Source organism: Phoca vitulina, unplaced genomic scaffold (genome assembly GCF_004348235.1).
Source record: "Phoca vitulina isolate PV1807 unplaced genomic scaffold, GSC_HSeal_1.0 scaffold36, whole genome shotgun sequence".
Taxonomy (NCBI): domain Eukaryota; kingdom Metazoa; phylum Chordata; class Mammalia; order Carnivora; family Phocidae; genus Phoca; species Phoca vitulina.
In genome coordinates this window covers 1090841-1107654 of record NW_022589739.1, presented here as the reverse complement: position 1 = coordinate 1107654, position 16814 = coordinate 1090841, and the positions used below count along the sequence as shown (strand labels likewise).

General features: G+C 47.3%; 1 protein-coding gene and 1 non-coding gene across 3 annotated transcripts in view; both read right to left on the bottom strand.

Annotated features, from left to right (window-relative positions):
• Positions 1-16814, bottom strand: part of PLEKHA7 (pleckstrin homology domain containing A7) — a 200424-nt gene that overhangs the window by 62296 nt on the left and 121314 nt on the right. For both annotated transcript variants that reach the window (XM_032427128.1, XM_032427129.1), the window contains exons 5-6: positions 3776-3887; positions 2947-3051 (exon numbers count right to left, since the gene is read on the bottom strand). In XM_032427128.1, coding sequence (XP_032283019.1) covers positions 2947-3051; positions 3776-3887 — 217 coding nt within the window. The remainder of the gene's footprint in view (positions 1-2946; positions 3052-3775; positions 3888-16814) is intronic.
• On the bottom strand, positions 6009-6081 carry TRNAK-UUU. The gene has a single exon. It is a non-coding gene; the product is annotated as a tRNA-Lys (tRNA).

Genomic DNA, 16814 nt, shown 5'->3' with positions numbered 1-16814 from the left:
TGCTAGAACCAAGACTTACCTATATCCACTCGTTCTTTCAATAAATTAATGAATTCATAAATTTTTATTGCAAGGTCATTTTTTAATAGGACATTAAAATTTAGATTCAATGATGGTTTGTCCCCAGGAAGTTTTATGTGTGTCCTGGAAACAGACTAATGTAAGTATCCTTTTAGAAAGGAAGATGTGAGGGGCGCCTGGGTGGCTCAGTCGTTAAACGTCTGCCTTCAGCTCAGGTCATGATCCCAGGGTCCTGGGATCGAGCCCCACATCGGGCTCCCTGCTCAGCGGGAAGCCTGCTTCTCCCTCTCCCACTCCCCCTGCTTGTGTTCCCTCTCTCACTGTCTCTCTGTCAAATAAATAAAATCTTTAAAAAAAAAAAAAAAGGAAGATGTGAATTCAAAAAATACAGTTCTTCCATTAAGAAAGAAATCAGTTTTTAACAGAAAGGAAGCTATTTATTTATTTAGGTACTATTCTATAAAATATCTTCACTTACACTGATGAGAAAATTGATTTACACAGTATAGAACAAGGAATTTAAGTTAGCTAATCGATGAGGCAAAGTTCTCATTTGACTAAGTTCAGTTCTCTATCATAAGGGGCTGATTCTGCCATGGATTTTCCTTCCGTTCAATGTAAAGAGACTTGGACTGTCTTGCTGTCAAATTGCCTCAGAACATGAATTTGTCTTTACGCATCTAAAATGTAAATCAATACATTTATTAAAAACATTTTAGGTGAGTGTGAAAATTCTAAAAGAACAAAGCCAGGGTAGGAAAACAGCAGTGCTATAGGGTCATTTTTCTCCCAAACCTAGGAAAACTCCAGAGCTGCTCTTAGCTGTTAAAACTGTTTTCCTTCTGCAAAAGTTTTCAACAAGTTTAAATTTAAAAAATAACAGTTATGTCAGTCACTAAACCTAAGCACAACATGAAGTTTGTTCATTCTCCACTTACTAAAGTGCTAAAAACAAATTTAACTTGCTGAGTTCACGCGTTTCTTGGTTTTATCTTCTGCTCTGATCAGATGATCTCTAAGATCTTGGCACTATTGCTTTGTTTGGAAAACTCCTTTCCATCCTCCACACCTAGTGCAAATGTCACTTCCTCTGGGAAGCCTTTCAGGACTCCCCCAAGCACAGCTACATTCTCTGTGCTGTGTCCACAGCACTCCACACAGGTCTCTTACAGTTACCAGGCTGGGCAGTGGGGGCTGGGGAGAAGAATTACTTATAGCCCCTTCCCTCTCCCTCCAGATATCAAAGGAGCATACTTTTGTTTAATGGGGACGGGGATGCAAATGGAAAAGTCAGAAGGTTATTCAGGTAAAAGAGATGGGCAGAGAGGCAAGGAAAGAGGCTGTGAGGGAAGAGGGTATCACTGAGAGAGGTGCCAACACAGTGTCTGACAGAGAAGGCTAGAGAGCTACGGAAGCTGCCATGGGGAGTCTGAGGGGAGAGAGATTTCAAGGGGACTTCTAGGGACTTCTTCTGTGTGGTGTGCAATGTAATGCCCTCCTCTGTCTTCCCACAAAGCGTCTGGTAAAAATTAACATCACAGCTCTTGGAGTTTGTGGTTTTTTTGGATGGTATGATATGTGAGAGACTGTGAGGGCGATGATAGGACATGTGAGAGATGTGCCAGTTTCCCCAGTAGACTGAGTTCCTCAACTGTGGGAACCACATGTTCTTCACCTCTTTATCTGTGCTGTGAAAGCACTTAGAACATGGCAGGCAGGGACGCCTGGGTGGCTCAGTCAGTTAAGCGTCCGACTCTTGGTTTCAGCTCAGGTCGTGATCTCAGGGTTGTGGGATCGAGCCCCATGTTGGGTTCTGCGTTCAGTGCAGAGTCTGCCAAGATTTTCTCTCTCTCTCCCCCTGCCTCTCCCCCCTGCATGGGCACGCACTCTCTTTCCCTCTCTCTCCTCTCTCTAAAATAAATAAATTTTTTTTAAAGATTTTATTTATTTGACAGACAGAGACACAGCGAGAGAGGGAACACAAGCAGGGGGAGTGGGAGAGGGAGAAGCAGGCTTCCCGCGGAGCAGGGAGCCCGATGCAGGACTCCATCCCAGGACCCTGGGATCATGACCTGAGCCGAAGGCAGACGCTTAATGACTGAGCCACCCAGGTGCCCCTAAAATAAATAAATTTTTGAGGAGAAAAAAAAAAAAAAAGAACCTGACAGGCACTTGGTAAACAAATGGGCAGACGGAAGAACAGATGGGTGGATGGCAAGGAGAGAAGGAAGGAGACAAAAGGGACATGTTCTCTGGCCCTGGGAGCTCACAGCCTATTTGTGGCCAGAGGACAAGAGACAGAACAATTGGTGGTGAGTTTAGAGATGCAGGATAGCCTAAGGGGAGCTGACAGGGCTTCCTGAGTGAAGGGATGTGGGAGAAGAAAGAGCTGTTTCTAACCAGGGTGCCTAGGAGAATGGTGGTATCATCACCAAGGTCCAGAAAAAATAAGTTGGGGAGAAAAGAGAGGTAAGGGTGAGGAGGCAATGAGCTGAGTTTGGCTAATTCGGAATCTGAGGTGCGAGGGGAGCTAGATAAGTGTGCTAGACCAGGCTGGGCAGAGGACAGGAAAAGATGGGATTCTTCAGCCAAATGATAGCAAAGGTTCTTTAACATCAAGAGGGCAAGTGCTGGCCAGGGCTTGGTGGTAAGGCTGGATTCATGCTGACCCACCCACATGAATGCCTGGGTCCCAAGGCAGCCAATAGCAATGGGGGCCCCAAGGGGTCAAGTGGGTTTGGGGAGGGAAGCTGTAGCCATTGAGCAGATGGTCCACTCATAAAAATGGACAGCACACCTGCCTCAGACAAACTCAGGAACAGAGAGCTTATTATGAGTCTGTTCTCAGCTCCCAGGGGCCAGGGTAAGGAAGGAAATCAGCAAGAGCCTTCCCCCTCCCCAACCTGACCCTCCCAGTCTCCTCACCTGCTTGTGCAGCCACCCCCTCACCACCACTGGAACATTGGGGTTCCTCCGAATGGCCTGGTCCCTCTTCCCAAAGCTGTGGACTTTATTGCTGGATTTCATGATCTAGGAAAAAGCAGACTCAAATTCTAGCAGCTTTTAGGGGACTTAGGGAGTCACACAAAGCACCTGCATGATAGGAAAGCTGTAGGCCCCCCACCTTACTCTAAGTGGCAGTGCCCTTTGATAAAAAGAATAGCAAGGAGACCAAAACAGGCGGGCACATGGCCATAGTATTTTAATTAAAAAGCAAATCCAAGGCCTAGCAAGCTTCCCGTCTGAGTCACGGAGGAAAAAAAAACTGAAAGGGATTTTTCAATCAACTTTCACCAGCAGCTGTTGGCCCTCATATGTCCTACTCTTTCTGGAGCAAACCTACTTTTCAGTCACAGATTTTGCCAATTTCCAGATATTTACCGTCCTATCTGGGTTCATTCCTCAGCACTCACCCCTTCTCTGCAATGCTGGTTCTTTTCCCTGCTCCTCAGTCAATGGTCCCATCTCTCACCTTTCCTCAGGCCCATCGGTCACAAATCTCACCAGGCAGTCTCATAACACACCTGTGAACAGAGGTGTGACCCTCCCAAGACAAGCCAGGAAAATGATGAAGGCATCTAAGGACTTGGATGTCAGTCCCAGTTCTGCCAGCAATCACCTGTTTTCCTGGACACGTGACATACCCCCAACTGGTCTCAGGAAAAGCCTCCCTCACAAAACAATGGTGGGGGGTCGTTGGGCATCTGCAAAATATTAAAGGGTGGAAGGAAGGAGTGAGTGGCCAGGAGCTCACCTTGGGGCCAGGCTTGGCCTCCACAGTGGACGTGGTTCCAGCTGTGGACGTCTCACTGACCATGCTGGACGGTCTTTGGTTTCTCTCTTGCTTCGACATATGTGGATGTGGCCTGTGGGAAGACATAGGAGAGTCCAGTAAGTAAGCCTGGGCTGCAGTGGCAGTGGAATCTGAGATTTGTTCGAGACTAGAGCTGGTTGATGTGCCATGACTGATGTTCCAGAGACCACCTGACTCCAGGCTGTAGCTAGAAGACCTTAATGTCCACGTGCTTCAGGGAATCAACGATCCTAGATGCGCACACCTTTGCCGCTGACACCCCACAAAGGGGCCAAGGCTGGCATTCCTGCCTGCTGTCCTAAGGTTCCCACATATACTCTCTTACTCGGGTGTCTGGGGCAACTGCCCCATCAGATGGGCACACACAGTTGTGCCACTCTTCACAGGAGAGCAAGCCGTACTCCTTACACACACACACACACACACACACACACCCCTCCATTTCTCTGGCTCCCAAAAGAAGCTGCTTATAATTAGTAATAAGAAATCACTTGTGCACACATCCACACCCCCAGATACACACAGAGAATCGCTTATATAAACGCCAGTGGGGCTTGCCTCCCAAAACAGATTACTCAACAAAGACTCCTATTCTAGGAACACTCTTTTGCCCCAAAATAGAACCATCAGAGATATTAACCCCTTGTGCCATGCCTGGGAGCAGGAAGCAATGAAACATGCCTGGGCCCCCAGTGGAGATCCCCTCTGTATGTCCCCAACAGCACCCAGAGACACCGTGCTTCCCATCAAGAAGGTCCGCCTGCCCTGAGAGAGCCAGAACTCTGGGAACATCTCAGTATGACACTCAAGAGACACTACAGAGAACCCTTCTCACCTGCCTCCACACAGCCCCAGCATTCGCCAGTCTTTCCAAGCCTGGGTGGCAGCAAGTGCCTCCAACAAATTCAGTGCCTGTCCTCCAACAGCTTGATGCCTGATTCCCAGACTCTACTAACTCCAGGATCAGTAAGCCTTCCTCAATGAGTGAGTCTGCTTGTTCTGTGGCTGGGTTCTCTGACAGGCAACACGATCCAGGCAGCTGCAGTACACTGAGGCGCTCTGCCTGAGTGGAGAAAATCAGATTTGGAGGCCTGGGCCAGGCGCCTGAAGAGATGGAGGATGCAGACAAGACACAGCGAGGAAGCAGCACTCTGGGTGTCCGTTCACCAGGCTCACTTTTACAGAGGTGCCACGAGGGAAAATCCTAGTTTCCACCTTGGAGATAGGCCGCTTCCTTCAAAACCACTACCACTCAAAGGATAAGGGATCCTTCCTGTGCCCCAAGACAGAGCCCCGACACCCTGCACCATTACTTCTTCGCAGAAGGAGCCGTGACCACCGTGCTCTCTGAGCTGTGCCAACAGCGGGACCAGCTTTCCAGGGGGCTGAGCTCTACCGGATGCTTGGCAGCTGGAGATGCAAGTCCCACCAGGCAGAAAGATCACTGGCTCCTTATCAGCTCAAGCACTCACTCCAGATTCCCCGCCCCCCGCCTCCATCCCAGCCAGACTTCTGTTACTGCTCCCCACTCAGAGAATGTCACCATGCTCAGCCCGCTCACTGCTGGCAGAGGCTGCATGCGGCAGAGAGAGAATCGCCAGCCGGGGGTGAGAGGGGCCCTGAGAGGCTGCCTTGTCCAGCCCCTGCCTCCAGGCAGAACTATGCCCAAAACGTCTGTCTGGAACCTAGGCTTGCCTGACGTTCGGATTTCCAGAGGTTGAGACAAAGATGAATTCTCAGTTATGGCGGCTACAGACCTACGCCAACATTCAGGACACAAAGTCTGACAATAAAATAGGTTTGTTTGGGATTTATCAAGTTTACTTTGCTCCCCTTTAAGACACGGACAGAGAATTATTATAGAATATTTGGGAAATATTTTTTAAAAAGCTAAAAGGAAAGAAAAAAATTATCACAGTCTTGCTACCCAAAGGAAAACCATTTTTAACACTTGATATATATACTTCCATTCTTTTTTGTATGTCTGGCTTTGGGGGTGGTTGGGGGTAAAGAGTGCTTTTTTTTGTTTTTATGTAACTGTCATCATACTGTGTTTATGATTCTGCATTTTGATTTTTTAAAGCTTATTGTAAGTTAAACATTTTCTCCATTATTTTAAACACAGTCACATCATTTTATTTCTTTATTTTTATTTCTTTTTAAGTAAGCTCTATGCCCAACATGAGGCTTGAACTCACAACCCTGTGATCAAAAGTCACACACTCCACCAACTGAGCCAGCCAGACACCCCACATCCACATCACTTTAAATGACCACATCACATTCCATCAACTTGATATGCTGTTTCTCTTCTGTGGGACAAAGAAAAGGCTATTTGGATGTGTGACTGGCCCAGAAGATCCAGGATACATGGCCACTTGCACCCTTTCTGTACCTTACAATCTTGAGCTCTGACTTTAATCACCTCCTGCTTTCTAGCCCCGTGTCCCCACCCCATTCGGGGATGCTGGCCGGCCAGGGAGCTCCTCCAGACAACAGTACTGTCCTACAGCCTTGGATGGGTGAAGAAAGACGGTATAGCCACCACCTAGGGAGCCAATTATGAAAAGATTTCATCTGAAGAAGAACTGGTTGTGGTCCCAACACTGAACGTCAGTGAGGGACAGTGGAACACAGTGGTTGCGGCGGGGGGCGGGGGGCGGGGGGCGGGGGTGGCAGAGTACAAGAGGAGGAGAAAGAAAAACATGAAGACAATTCCATTCTTCATTCTTCAGAGACCTCTGCTCAGCCACACCCAGAGACAGCTGGCTTATCAGGTGATATGACTAAAGCCCAAACTATATCTGCCCCAGAGAAGAGACCGTGTTGTCTCTATAAACAGTGAATGTCTTCATCAGGGCTCTCCAGGGGCAGGGACAGCTCCCAATTCAAACAACAGTTTCAACCTCTACCTGGCAGTCCCTGACCTGGCTCTTTGAAAGAACAAAGTGCACACAGCTACCCACTCAGCCGAGTGACAAGATCTGCCTTCAGAGGATGTTCCTCTGAATCTCCTCAATAAGGGTAATGATCTCCTAGGTCTCCCAAGGGCAAATACGACTTTGGGAAATAACTAGTCATCTGTAATTACAACTAGTTTAAACAACAACAACAACAACAGGTGGTGGTCATGCTTGGGACACCATTTGGTACCCCAAAACTAAGGATATAAAAAGTTTCAGGGTGTCTGGGTGGCTCAGTCAGTTAAGTGTCCTACTCTTGATTTCAGCTCAGGTCATGACCTCGGGGTCCTGAGATAGAGCCCCATGTCAGGCTCTGCACTGGGCATGGAGCCTGCTTAAAAATCTCTCTCTCTCTTTCTCCATCTGCCCCTCCTCTTGCCCCCCCCAACCTAAAAAAAGAAAAACGTCTCAAAAACAATTTTCTTACTTGGCTGAAAAGCGGGCTCGGATGGAAAGTTCTGGAGGTCGTTTATCACACTGTTTTGAACAATGGTGTGATGTGTATAGCCTCCTGAAGTGAGACAATACTGAAAGAATCATCTTAGAGGCGTGTTTCCCACTTTAGAGTCTGGTGGGGCAGAGACTGACTTTCCTCAACTCCTCAGACTGAGGTATACCCCGACAGGTTTCACTCAAGATCCGTCCTCTCCCCCAGAGAAGAGCCTGTGCCCCTGAGCTGAGCAGCTGTGAAAGGTGGTTCAGTTAACAGCATGCCCTCAGGCACATGAGTCACACAGATTCCCAAGAGAGGAGACCAAAACACCTGCACACGCTATGGGAAGGCTGACTCTTGGTGTCATTAAATAAAATCTATTAACTTAAAAGCCTGTTTGCCAGGTTTCTGGATTCCCAAAGTACAGTGGGACGATCTGAACAAAGAAGTCTCTTTCCTTGGCTTGGGCTACATGAATGCTGATTATTTTGCTGGAGGGGTGTGGGCTGAAGTTCAAAACAGTGAGCTAGAGTTTTAACTCAACTGCCTCCCAGCTGAAATGAACAAAAGAAGTTAGGACTAGACAAAAATCAGTCTGGAGAAGCCCAGCAGGAAAGTGCTTTCATCCTACTCTAAACTTCCTGAAGGAAGTGTCAAGTGAGCCTGGACAGGAAATCACTTTCTCTGTCCCTCAATTTCCCTCTCTATAAAAGGAACTGCTTCTGCTACCTACACACCCAGGAGCAAATGCATATAACACCGACAGTGTGGTAAGAGGGAGGTTATAAACTCAGAAGTCATTTTTTTTCTGTTGGGTCTGAATTTAGGTGAGTTTGGTTACTGGGATCCCCAGATGCCTCTCGGTCAACATCATGAACAAGAGCAAGCTCAAGTGGGATCACAGCAACACCCTTCCCTAACCTATTGCTGTCTTAATAGGTAGGTCACCAAGCCAAGAATCAGCAACCCGTAGGGTAGGTACACAAGGTCAAGCAAGCAGAGGGCTTGGGCTGGACTTGTCCAGCACCTACTGCATGCCAGGCACTTAGCTTGCATTATCTCACTTAACCCTGAAAAGCCAGCTTTACCATATCCATTTTGTAGATGAGAAAACTGAGGCTAAGTGAGATGAATGACTTGTCCGAGACAGAAGCTAAACTCCAAAACTTGGGCTCTGCCACAGAGACACCATCCCATGGCAAGTTCCAAGGTGTGACAGAAGCAGGCTATTGCTGTTCTTCTCAGCCCCAAGCCCCATCCCCAAACCAAGAGGATCCTGAGGGGTGGAAAGACCAGAAAACTGGAATACCTGGGCCTCAACAAAACTCGCAGCTTAGTCACACCTCCACAAGTCACATTGTTTCTTTGGGCCTCAGTTTTCATTTTTGCAAAATGGGGTGAAAACTACTGTCATCTCACAAGGTGGTTGTGTGGATTCTAATGACCTTTTGAAAACCATGACACATTGCATTAAATGAAAAGCATTGTTGTGGCTGTTACCAGTGGAGACCCCAGAATTCAAATCTCAGGTATACTCTATTTTTATTTCCAAGGCGCTTCTCTCCAGAAAGCTCAAGGTGCCAAACAATTAACTTCTAAACAAATCATTTCCTAGAAACACCCCTATAAGCACCTTATCTAGGTGGGGCTCCTTTAAAGAGTAATAAACCTGTGGCTGGGGGACGGGACTCCCATTCTTTCCCCAGGAGGTTAGAAAGCTATGGCGGAGGGGGGGGAAGGTGCCTGGGTGGCTCAGTTGGTTAAGCATCTGCCTTCAGCTCAAGTCATGATCCTGGAGTCCCGGGATTGAGTCCCCGCATCAGGCTCCCTGGAGCTCAGCAGGGAATCTGCTTCTCCCTCTGACCCTCCCCCCTCTCATGTGCGTAAGCGTTCTCTCTCTCTCTCTCTCTCTCAAATAAATAAATAAAATCTTAAAAAAAAAAAAGGAAAGAAAGCTATGGGGAGTTGGGAATCCCCTACTGAGAAGCCATCATTAGATGTCGCTTGTATCCCATCAATTCCTGGAAAAATAGGCCCCCAAATTCATGTTCTGTCCTCAAGGGTTCTACACAGAGAGCTCAGCAAGAACTAATGTTATGAGAGGAGGGTGTATGAGAAGAGGCGCACTCGCTAACAACCAGCAAATTTTTTAAAGTGCTCACACCCACCACCTAAGGGGTTCGGGGGAAAAGCAATGCACAATGAAAAGCAAGAATAAAAGAAAGTTCTTGTCCCAAGCAGGCAGACACCTCCACACCCCCTCTTCCCAGAGAAAGAGACACACACAGACAGACCGCCAGCGCTCACTGCATACTCCCAACACCCCGGGGGAGGCTGTCTGACACGGGTCTTCATTCAGCAAGTGTGGCCTTGTTACTCAGCTGTGGCTTCCCGTGTTCCTTCCCCTCCCCCCAACTCCGCTCTGGAACACAGGCTCCAGTTCCTCGCCCCACGCCACCTCAGGAGCTGGAAACCAGCCTAAAGAGCACCCCTCACCTGGCATGAAAACAGCCCAGTGAGCCCCATGGGCTCCCCTCCCCGCCCCCAAAACCCAAGCACTGCTCTGAACTCGGCCGGAGTCCTGCTCAGCCGTATGACCTTGGACCAGTCTCTTCCGCTGTCCTCTGTCCACGCCCCGTGCCTCAGTCTGTGCTGGGGAAGCACCAGACCTTGACCTCTACTGTTCCTTCCACCTCTGCTTTGCTATTTCAGAGATGCTACAATGCTAACTCGAACCACTGGCAAGTCCTCCTCTAGCCTCTCAGCTCCCCCTGGCTTACCAGGCAGCCACTCCCCTACTAGAAAACAGCCCTTTCTAATGGAGATGGGTGGGGTGCTTCCCAGACCAGGGAGGGAAAAGAGGAGGACTAGAGGGGAAGTCCCAGGAAGAAACAAAATGACTGCAAGCAGCAGCTTCCCTTCCACACACGGAAGAGCCACCACTGCAGCATCTTCACCCCACAAAGACAGAGCCCGAGACGTGAGGGCTGCGTGGCAACGGCCGCACCCCCAGTGCCCTTGGAGACACCAACGCCAGAGCCAAGTCAACACCCAGGGGTTTGAATGAACTGCCGACGCCGGCACCACCTCTTCCCTACCTGTGACCGTCACAAATGCCGTCTCCTAGACCAGTAAGGAAAACTGAACAGTCAAGTTTCTGCATCTGCTTGCCAGATGTTTCCATTTTTCCTCGTTTTTCTGCTGCCATGGCAACCAAATGCAACAGGCAAAGCTAGCCCAAGACTGCCAGGCTGGAGAGACAAGGTGCTGGTTCTATCAGCCTCGCAGTCCCGGCTCAGCAGATGAACAGCAGGGCAGACCCTGCCGGGCTCAGAGTTGTCGTGTACCCCCACCCCCATTCTGTGCTCTTCATCTCTCACTGCTTACCAACTTGGAACTGCAGGAGGAGCACAAGTCAGCCTCCGGTCTCCTAGCAGCAGGAGAGAGCCCACCCCCAGGCCCATAATCTGCATATGCCTTGGAGAGTCTTGTGCCCTGCCTCGTCAAAATGAAGAAGTCAAAGGTCAGGAAGGTAATTCTTTTTTTTTTTTTTTTTTTTTAAGATTTTATTTATTTATTTGACAGAGACAGACACAGTGAGAGAGGGAACACAAGCAGTGGGAGTGAGAGAGGGAGAAGCAGGCTTCCCGCGGAGCATGGAGCCCGATGTGGGGCTCGATCCCAGGACCCTGGGATCATGACCTGAGCCGAAGGCAGACGCTTAACGACTGAGCCACCCAGGTGCCCCTGGGAAGGTAATTCTTACCTTCAGCAAGATATCTTTTTAAGTGGTATTCTCCAAACACCACTCATGACATTCCAGGCAATTCCAACTTAACAGTTCTTTTCCAAACAATCCAGTGAGAAAACAGGGAGCTGCTCAGACTCCAATGGAAGGAGCAAGCTAACCTCACGAGGATGCAGGGAGAGGCAGGCCAGGAAAGGGTTCCCTCCAGGTTAGGGAATCTAGGAGATTTGGGGTGCCTTACAGCTGGCTTCTGAGCACAGCAGCAGGCTTCTGAACTTCCAGAGCACATACTCTCTCTCAACTAGGCCCCACCTCAACATCAAATGCTTGGCAGAGCCTGGGGGTCAGTGTACAGAGCCAGCTGTCAGTCAGCTGCCAGCCTCACGGCTCCGGAATGCTTTTCTCTCCTCTTCCCAGAGAGCTGCGGAGGCGTCCGTCAGCGGCTTCCTGGACAGCCCGCTCTGAGGAGAAAATGCTCCTGTGCGTAGCCCCAACCACCAGAACCACGGCCTGGAAGTCCCTCGTGCCAAGGTTATCTCTTTAGGAGGGCCCCTATGGGTGGCCCATTAAGCCACAAAGGCAAACCACAAGCTCCCAATTCAAGAAAATCATGGAGAATCAGGAAAAGAGGCTGAAAAGGAGGAGCTCAAATGACCCAATCACTGGAAATGAGGCTCTGTAGAAAAGCTTGAGAACATTTTTTGGAGAAAAGACTACTAAGGAGGCTTGGCATCTTTCACGCAAGAATGAAGTTATTAGATCAAATTTCATTACTGCAGATACAATAAAAATCTCTAGCCTACTTCGTTGGCACATTAACACCTAAGGACAGCCAAGGAAGAGGACTGTCTCTCGAAGACCACTCTAATGAGAGGTAGAACTGGAGTGGTTGGAGGCACAGCATCTAGAGCCAGACTATCTGGATTCAAATCCTAACTGCCACTTACTAGCTGTGTGACTTGTGGCAAGTCTTTTCACCTCTGTGTGCCTCAGTATCCATAACCATAATGTTATCTTCCTCATAAGACCGTTGTGGGAATTAAATTAATAAATGTAAACCACTGGGGCGCCTGGGTGGCTCAGAGGTTAAGCGTCTGCCTTCGGCTCAGGTCATGATCCCGGGGTCCTGGGATCGAGCCCCATGTCAGGCTCCCTGCTCAGTGGGGAGCCTGCGTCTCCCTCTCCTTCTGCCCTTTCCCTCTGCTCATGCTCTCTCTCTCTCAAATAAATAAATAAAATCTTTTAAAAAATGAATAAATGTAAGCCATTTAGAAAAGTACCTGGTAATAAATAGTAAGGGCTCTAAATGTTCACTATAAAAATAATAATATTATTATTAATGGAAAAAGCCAACTCTTACTCTAGGAGGTAGATTACTTCATTTAACGTTAAAGATGAAATTCTAGATCCCAAAACAAGGGATGTCAGGAATCTCTTTCCTAGAAAATTATGAACTGAGCTAAAATTTGCCGGCCTAGAACTTTTACTCATTGACCTGATGCCTGCCCTTGGCGGCCACACAAAAAACATACCCCACTTCTGCCTGCCAGCCCTTCTTGAAGACTTACAGCACATCCTCCTCCATCTTCTCTCCTGCAGACTAAACGTGAAGGTCACAGGACAGTGTTCCCAGACCCCTCACCATAATGGTCCCCCACCCCAGAGCAATCTCAATTGCTCAATATCCCTCTTGAAACTTAGTACCCAGATCAAAGTATTTGGGGCTTGGCATGCCCTTGATGCTCCATAAACTTGGAATGAATGAATGAAGTAGTCCACAAACACCATGATATACCAGAACTATTATCCTCCTTTCTCTACATCGTGTACTTTTATTAATGCAGCCTGAACTTACATTAGCTCTTCCAAGTGGGATTTCCACAGGCCTATTGGCCTGGGTGTACAGAGGTGTCCCCTGGGGAACAAGGCTGTAGGACCTGCTGACTGATACCCACCTGCCTTGACGGTTCTGACAAAGAACTAGATCGTGTAACAAAAAAGGTGAAATGAGAAATCAAATCCTCTAATCATAGGAGCAAAAGCAGCCTGTCAGTGATAGACTCAAAAGGTCCTACTTCCCTTAATAAATCTGGACTGTGGATTATTAAGTATAGTCATTGGGGTGCTGGCCAACAAGTATTTTGGATCATCTTCCCAGGTGCATGGTAGAAATGCACTTCCCTGGCCCCGTGAAGTTAGGGGAGGTCATGTGACTTGCTTTAGCCAATGAAGTGTGAGTGAAAGCACAATGCACAATTCACTAAGTTCCCTTTTTCTTGGCTTTGGCCATCATGGAAGCACAGAGATGGAGCAGCCCTCAATAAAAATGACAGAACAAAATCCCTCAGGTGACCTATGATGGACAGGGAGCAAAAGTGAGAAATAGGGGCGCCTGCGTGGCTCAGTTGGTTAAGCATCTGACTCTTGATATCAGCACAAGTCATGATCTCAGGGTAATGAGATTGAGCCCCGCATCAGCCTCCACGCTTAGTGGAGTCTGCTTCTCTCCCTCTCCCTGCCCCTCCCCGAGCACTGTCTCTCTCTCAAATAAATAAATAAATCTTAAAAAAAAAAAAAAAAAGGTGAGAAATAAACCTTAATTCTTTTATGTCACTGAGATTTTGTTTGTTATTGTTACCACAGCAGACCCTAGCTTATCCTGGCTGATTCTGTATTACTGACACAGAAACTAAAATACTCAGAGCTCACATCCTCTGGACCCACTGATCATAGCTTTCACATTATTTCTCTTCTCCATGCTTCCAATCTGTAAGGTGGGAAGTCATCTTTGGGTGGGCATACACCTGTTACACCAAGCAGCTCAGGTAAGCCCCACCTGCCAACAATGGGGTAGATGTGTTATCTGTCCACACAGTAATGCTCTCAAGGAAGCCACCACGGAGACTGGTTTGTTTTTTTTTTTTTTTCCCCACACAAGAAGGAGCCCAAGATTATTTGACTAAATACATCTAAGATTGGCACCATAGCACAGAGAACAATGGGTATCCGGAGGAGATTGAAGGATGAAAGGAAGAATCTAGGAGTAATTTAGGAGGGATGAAAATAGCAAGTTGTCGAAATTAGTGGTTTTTAAACTTTACCTGAATTAGAACCACCTGAAGCCTTTAAAATACGGGCTACGGAGTGCTACCTCCAGGGTCTCTGATTTAGTAGGTCTGGGACGGGGTTCAAGAATCTGCATTTCTAAGAGGTTCCCAGGTGATGCTGGTTCAGAGACCACACTGAAAACCACTGCTATGGAAGGATTCACTTCAAGAACCTCAGGTGCAGGCTCTGGCAAGAGGAGTCCACGTGGCCTCAACAGATGCTCAGAGAAGAAAAAGGAAAGAGCCAGTTTTCCACCCACCACATTAATTGGAGAGCTGATGTGTAAAGGACACACAAATGGCTATCTCAGTCTTTTTTCCTCACCAAGTAACACACTACACAACAAAATTAAGCTCCTCTAAGGGAACAAAACAGGAATCTTATTTGTTGGCACTTCTTAAAGATTTTATTTATTTATTTGAAACAGCGAGAGAATGAGAGAGAGAGCGAGCACGCACACAGAGGGAGAGTGAGAGGGAGAAGCAGACTCCCCGCTGAGCAGACAGCCCCATGTGGGGCTCGATCCTAGGACCCTGAGATCATGACCCAAGCCAAAGGCAGACACTTAATCAACTGAGCCGCCCAGGTGCCCATTGTTGGCACATTTTTAAAAAAACTGGGGTTCTGTGAGGTGAAATCATGCCTCACACACCCTCCAAAGTTCCACCAGGGGTAAATCTGGGTGTATTTTAGGAGGAAGCAATTTAGATAACTGGCTGCAATTCCCTCTCCAACCTTATCTCCTCACTCCCCTGTGCAAACCTCGGCTATAAGTCAGTCCCTCTTGGCCTCTGACCCCACCAAGGCCAGTCACACTTCCCTCAGCTGTGAATGACCCGCGCACGCACGTGCACACTTATCTTCACTTATCTAAATCCCCCCTTCCTCCAATTTAGAGCCAGACACTTCAAGAAAGTCTTCCCTCTCTTTCATCCCCATCACAGCCAATCAATTATCAAGTCCTGTCAATTTTACCTCCCAAGTCCAGTTTTACCTCCAGAGTCCACCTGGTGTGTTTCATTTTTCATTCTAACTCAACTGGTATAGATCCCCCATGCTCTACCGTCTTTCTCCTCTAGGTCGTTGCCCAGATTGGGGCACTGTGACCGGACAGGTCTCAATTTAAACAGCATCCCTTCCGTGATGGAGAGGCCTCCCACAATCCCTAAGCCAGGTTAGAACCCTCTTTTATCAACTCCCATTGAACCCTAGGTTTTTTCTACCAAGAATAGTTATCACATTTGTGATCTCTTGTTTACTTGTCTTCCCCACTCTACCATCAACTCTTCACAGACAGGACTATATTTGTCTTACCTGCTGCCGTAACTGCAGACTCTGGCATGCCCCTGACACAACAGAGGCACTTAGTATTTAAAGAGTAAATGCAGGGATCACCACATCAGTTCATAGGAATCCTCCCCTCCTCTCAATGCCTAAAGTACATTCTGCCTGCTTCAAGGAACGTCTGGTCACCCGACATTGCACCCACCACCTGAGGCAAGCCAGCAGTCCTTACGACATCCAAAAAATGTGATCTAGAGGGGAAAAGTGACCCTGGAAAAAAAAAGTTTTTTCTTGGAAACTGGACGGAACTGAGATTAGCTACAGAGATATTTTGGGAGGATAAAAGAGGCTACCTTCTCAGAAGTAGCCAGGGACAAAGTCTTAATAGCGAGGGAAAGGAGGTGTGTATAAGACAAGGGTGTTTAGTGATGGGAAGTCTGAATTTCTCTAGAAGCTTTTATTAAAGTTGGTAATTTCCTAAACTAGGTGTTCTAATGGATTCTCCATCCAGACCTTTAAAAATGACAGGCAGCCGTGTCTCTAGGATGCCTTAGGAAGGGGGCTAAACTCTCTGACCTCCTAAGAGCTTCTGACCTTCAGGATTCTTTAAACATGCTCATTCCAAGTTGGAATGTAGAGAATCCACATTCTGGCTCTGTCTTTACATAGCAGTTCTGTGTCAATGTAGGAGACAAGACAATCTTTACCTCCCATCTACTTTCTAATAGTACTGATGCTTTCAAAGTCAGACCCCCAACCCCAGTCTGGCATCATGACCCATGAGCCATGAGCATCCAAAGAATTTAGCAAGTAGCCTCTCACTAGTGGCAAGGGTTAGCCCTGACTGAAAAGATCAAGCAGGAGTGACACCCTGGCTTTTTCTACTTCCAGCCATGCAACTTTGAACAAGTGACCTTGCTTCTTTGAGTCTTGGTGTCTTCATCTCTAAAACGGTGATAATGGTCTACTTCTCAGGTTTGTTGTGTTACATGAGATGTGCATGTAAAACCCCCAGCACAGAGTAAACGGGCAAGGAATGTCAGTATCATTATTACAGATTTCTAGTTTTAAAAGTTCTGAAAGATAATGATTCTAAACTGAAAATACTGTAGGAACAAAATGATGTTTGGAATTTGCTTCAAAATAATCTAGGCGGTGAGGGGGACGCTACAGATGAAATAAAATCAGCCATGTTTTGGAAATTGTTGAAGATGGGAGATGAATACATTAGACTTAATTACTTTATCTCTCTCCTTTTGTATAGGTTTGAAATTTTCCATAATCGAAAGTTTAAAAGTGTAAGTACTGAGGGAGGGAAATGCTATAAAAATATAAATACTGATCATTTATTTTCAGATCATATTTGGTCTAGATGATTGAACAGAAAAATGATATGAAGGGGAGAAAAAGCCAACATCTCTATTAATTTCTCAAACAGAATTA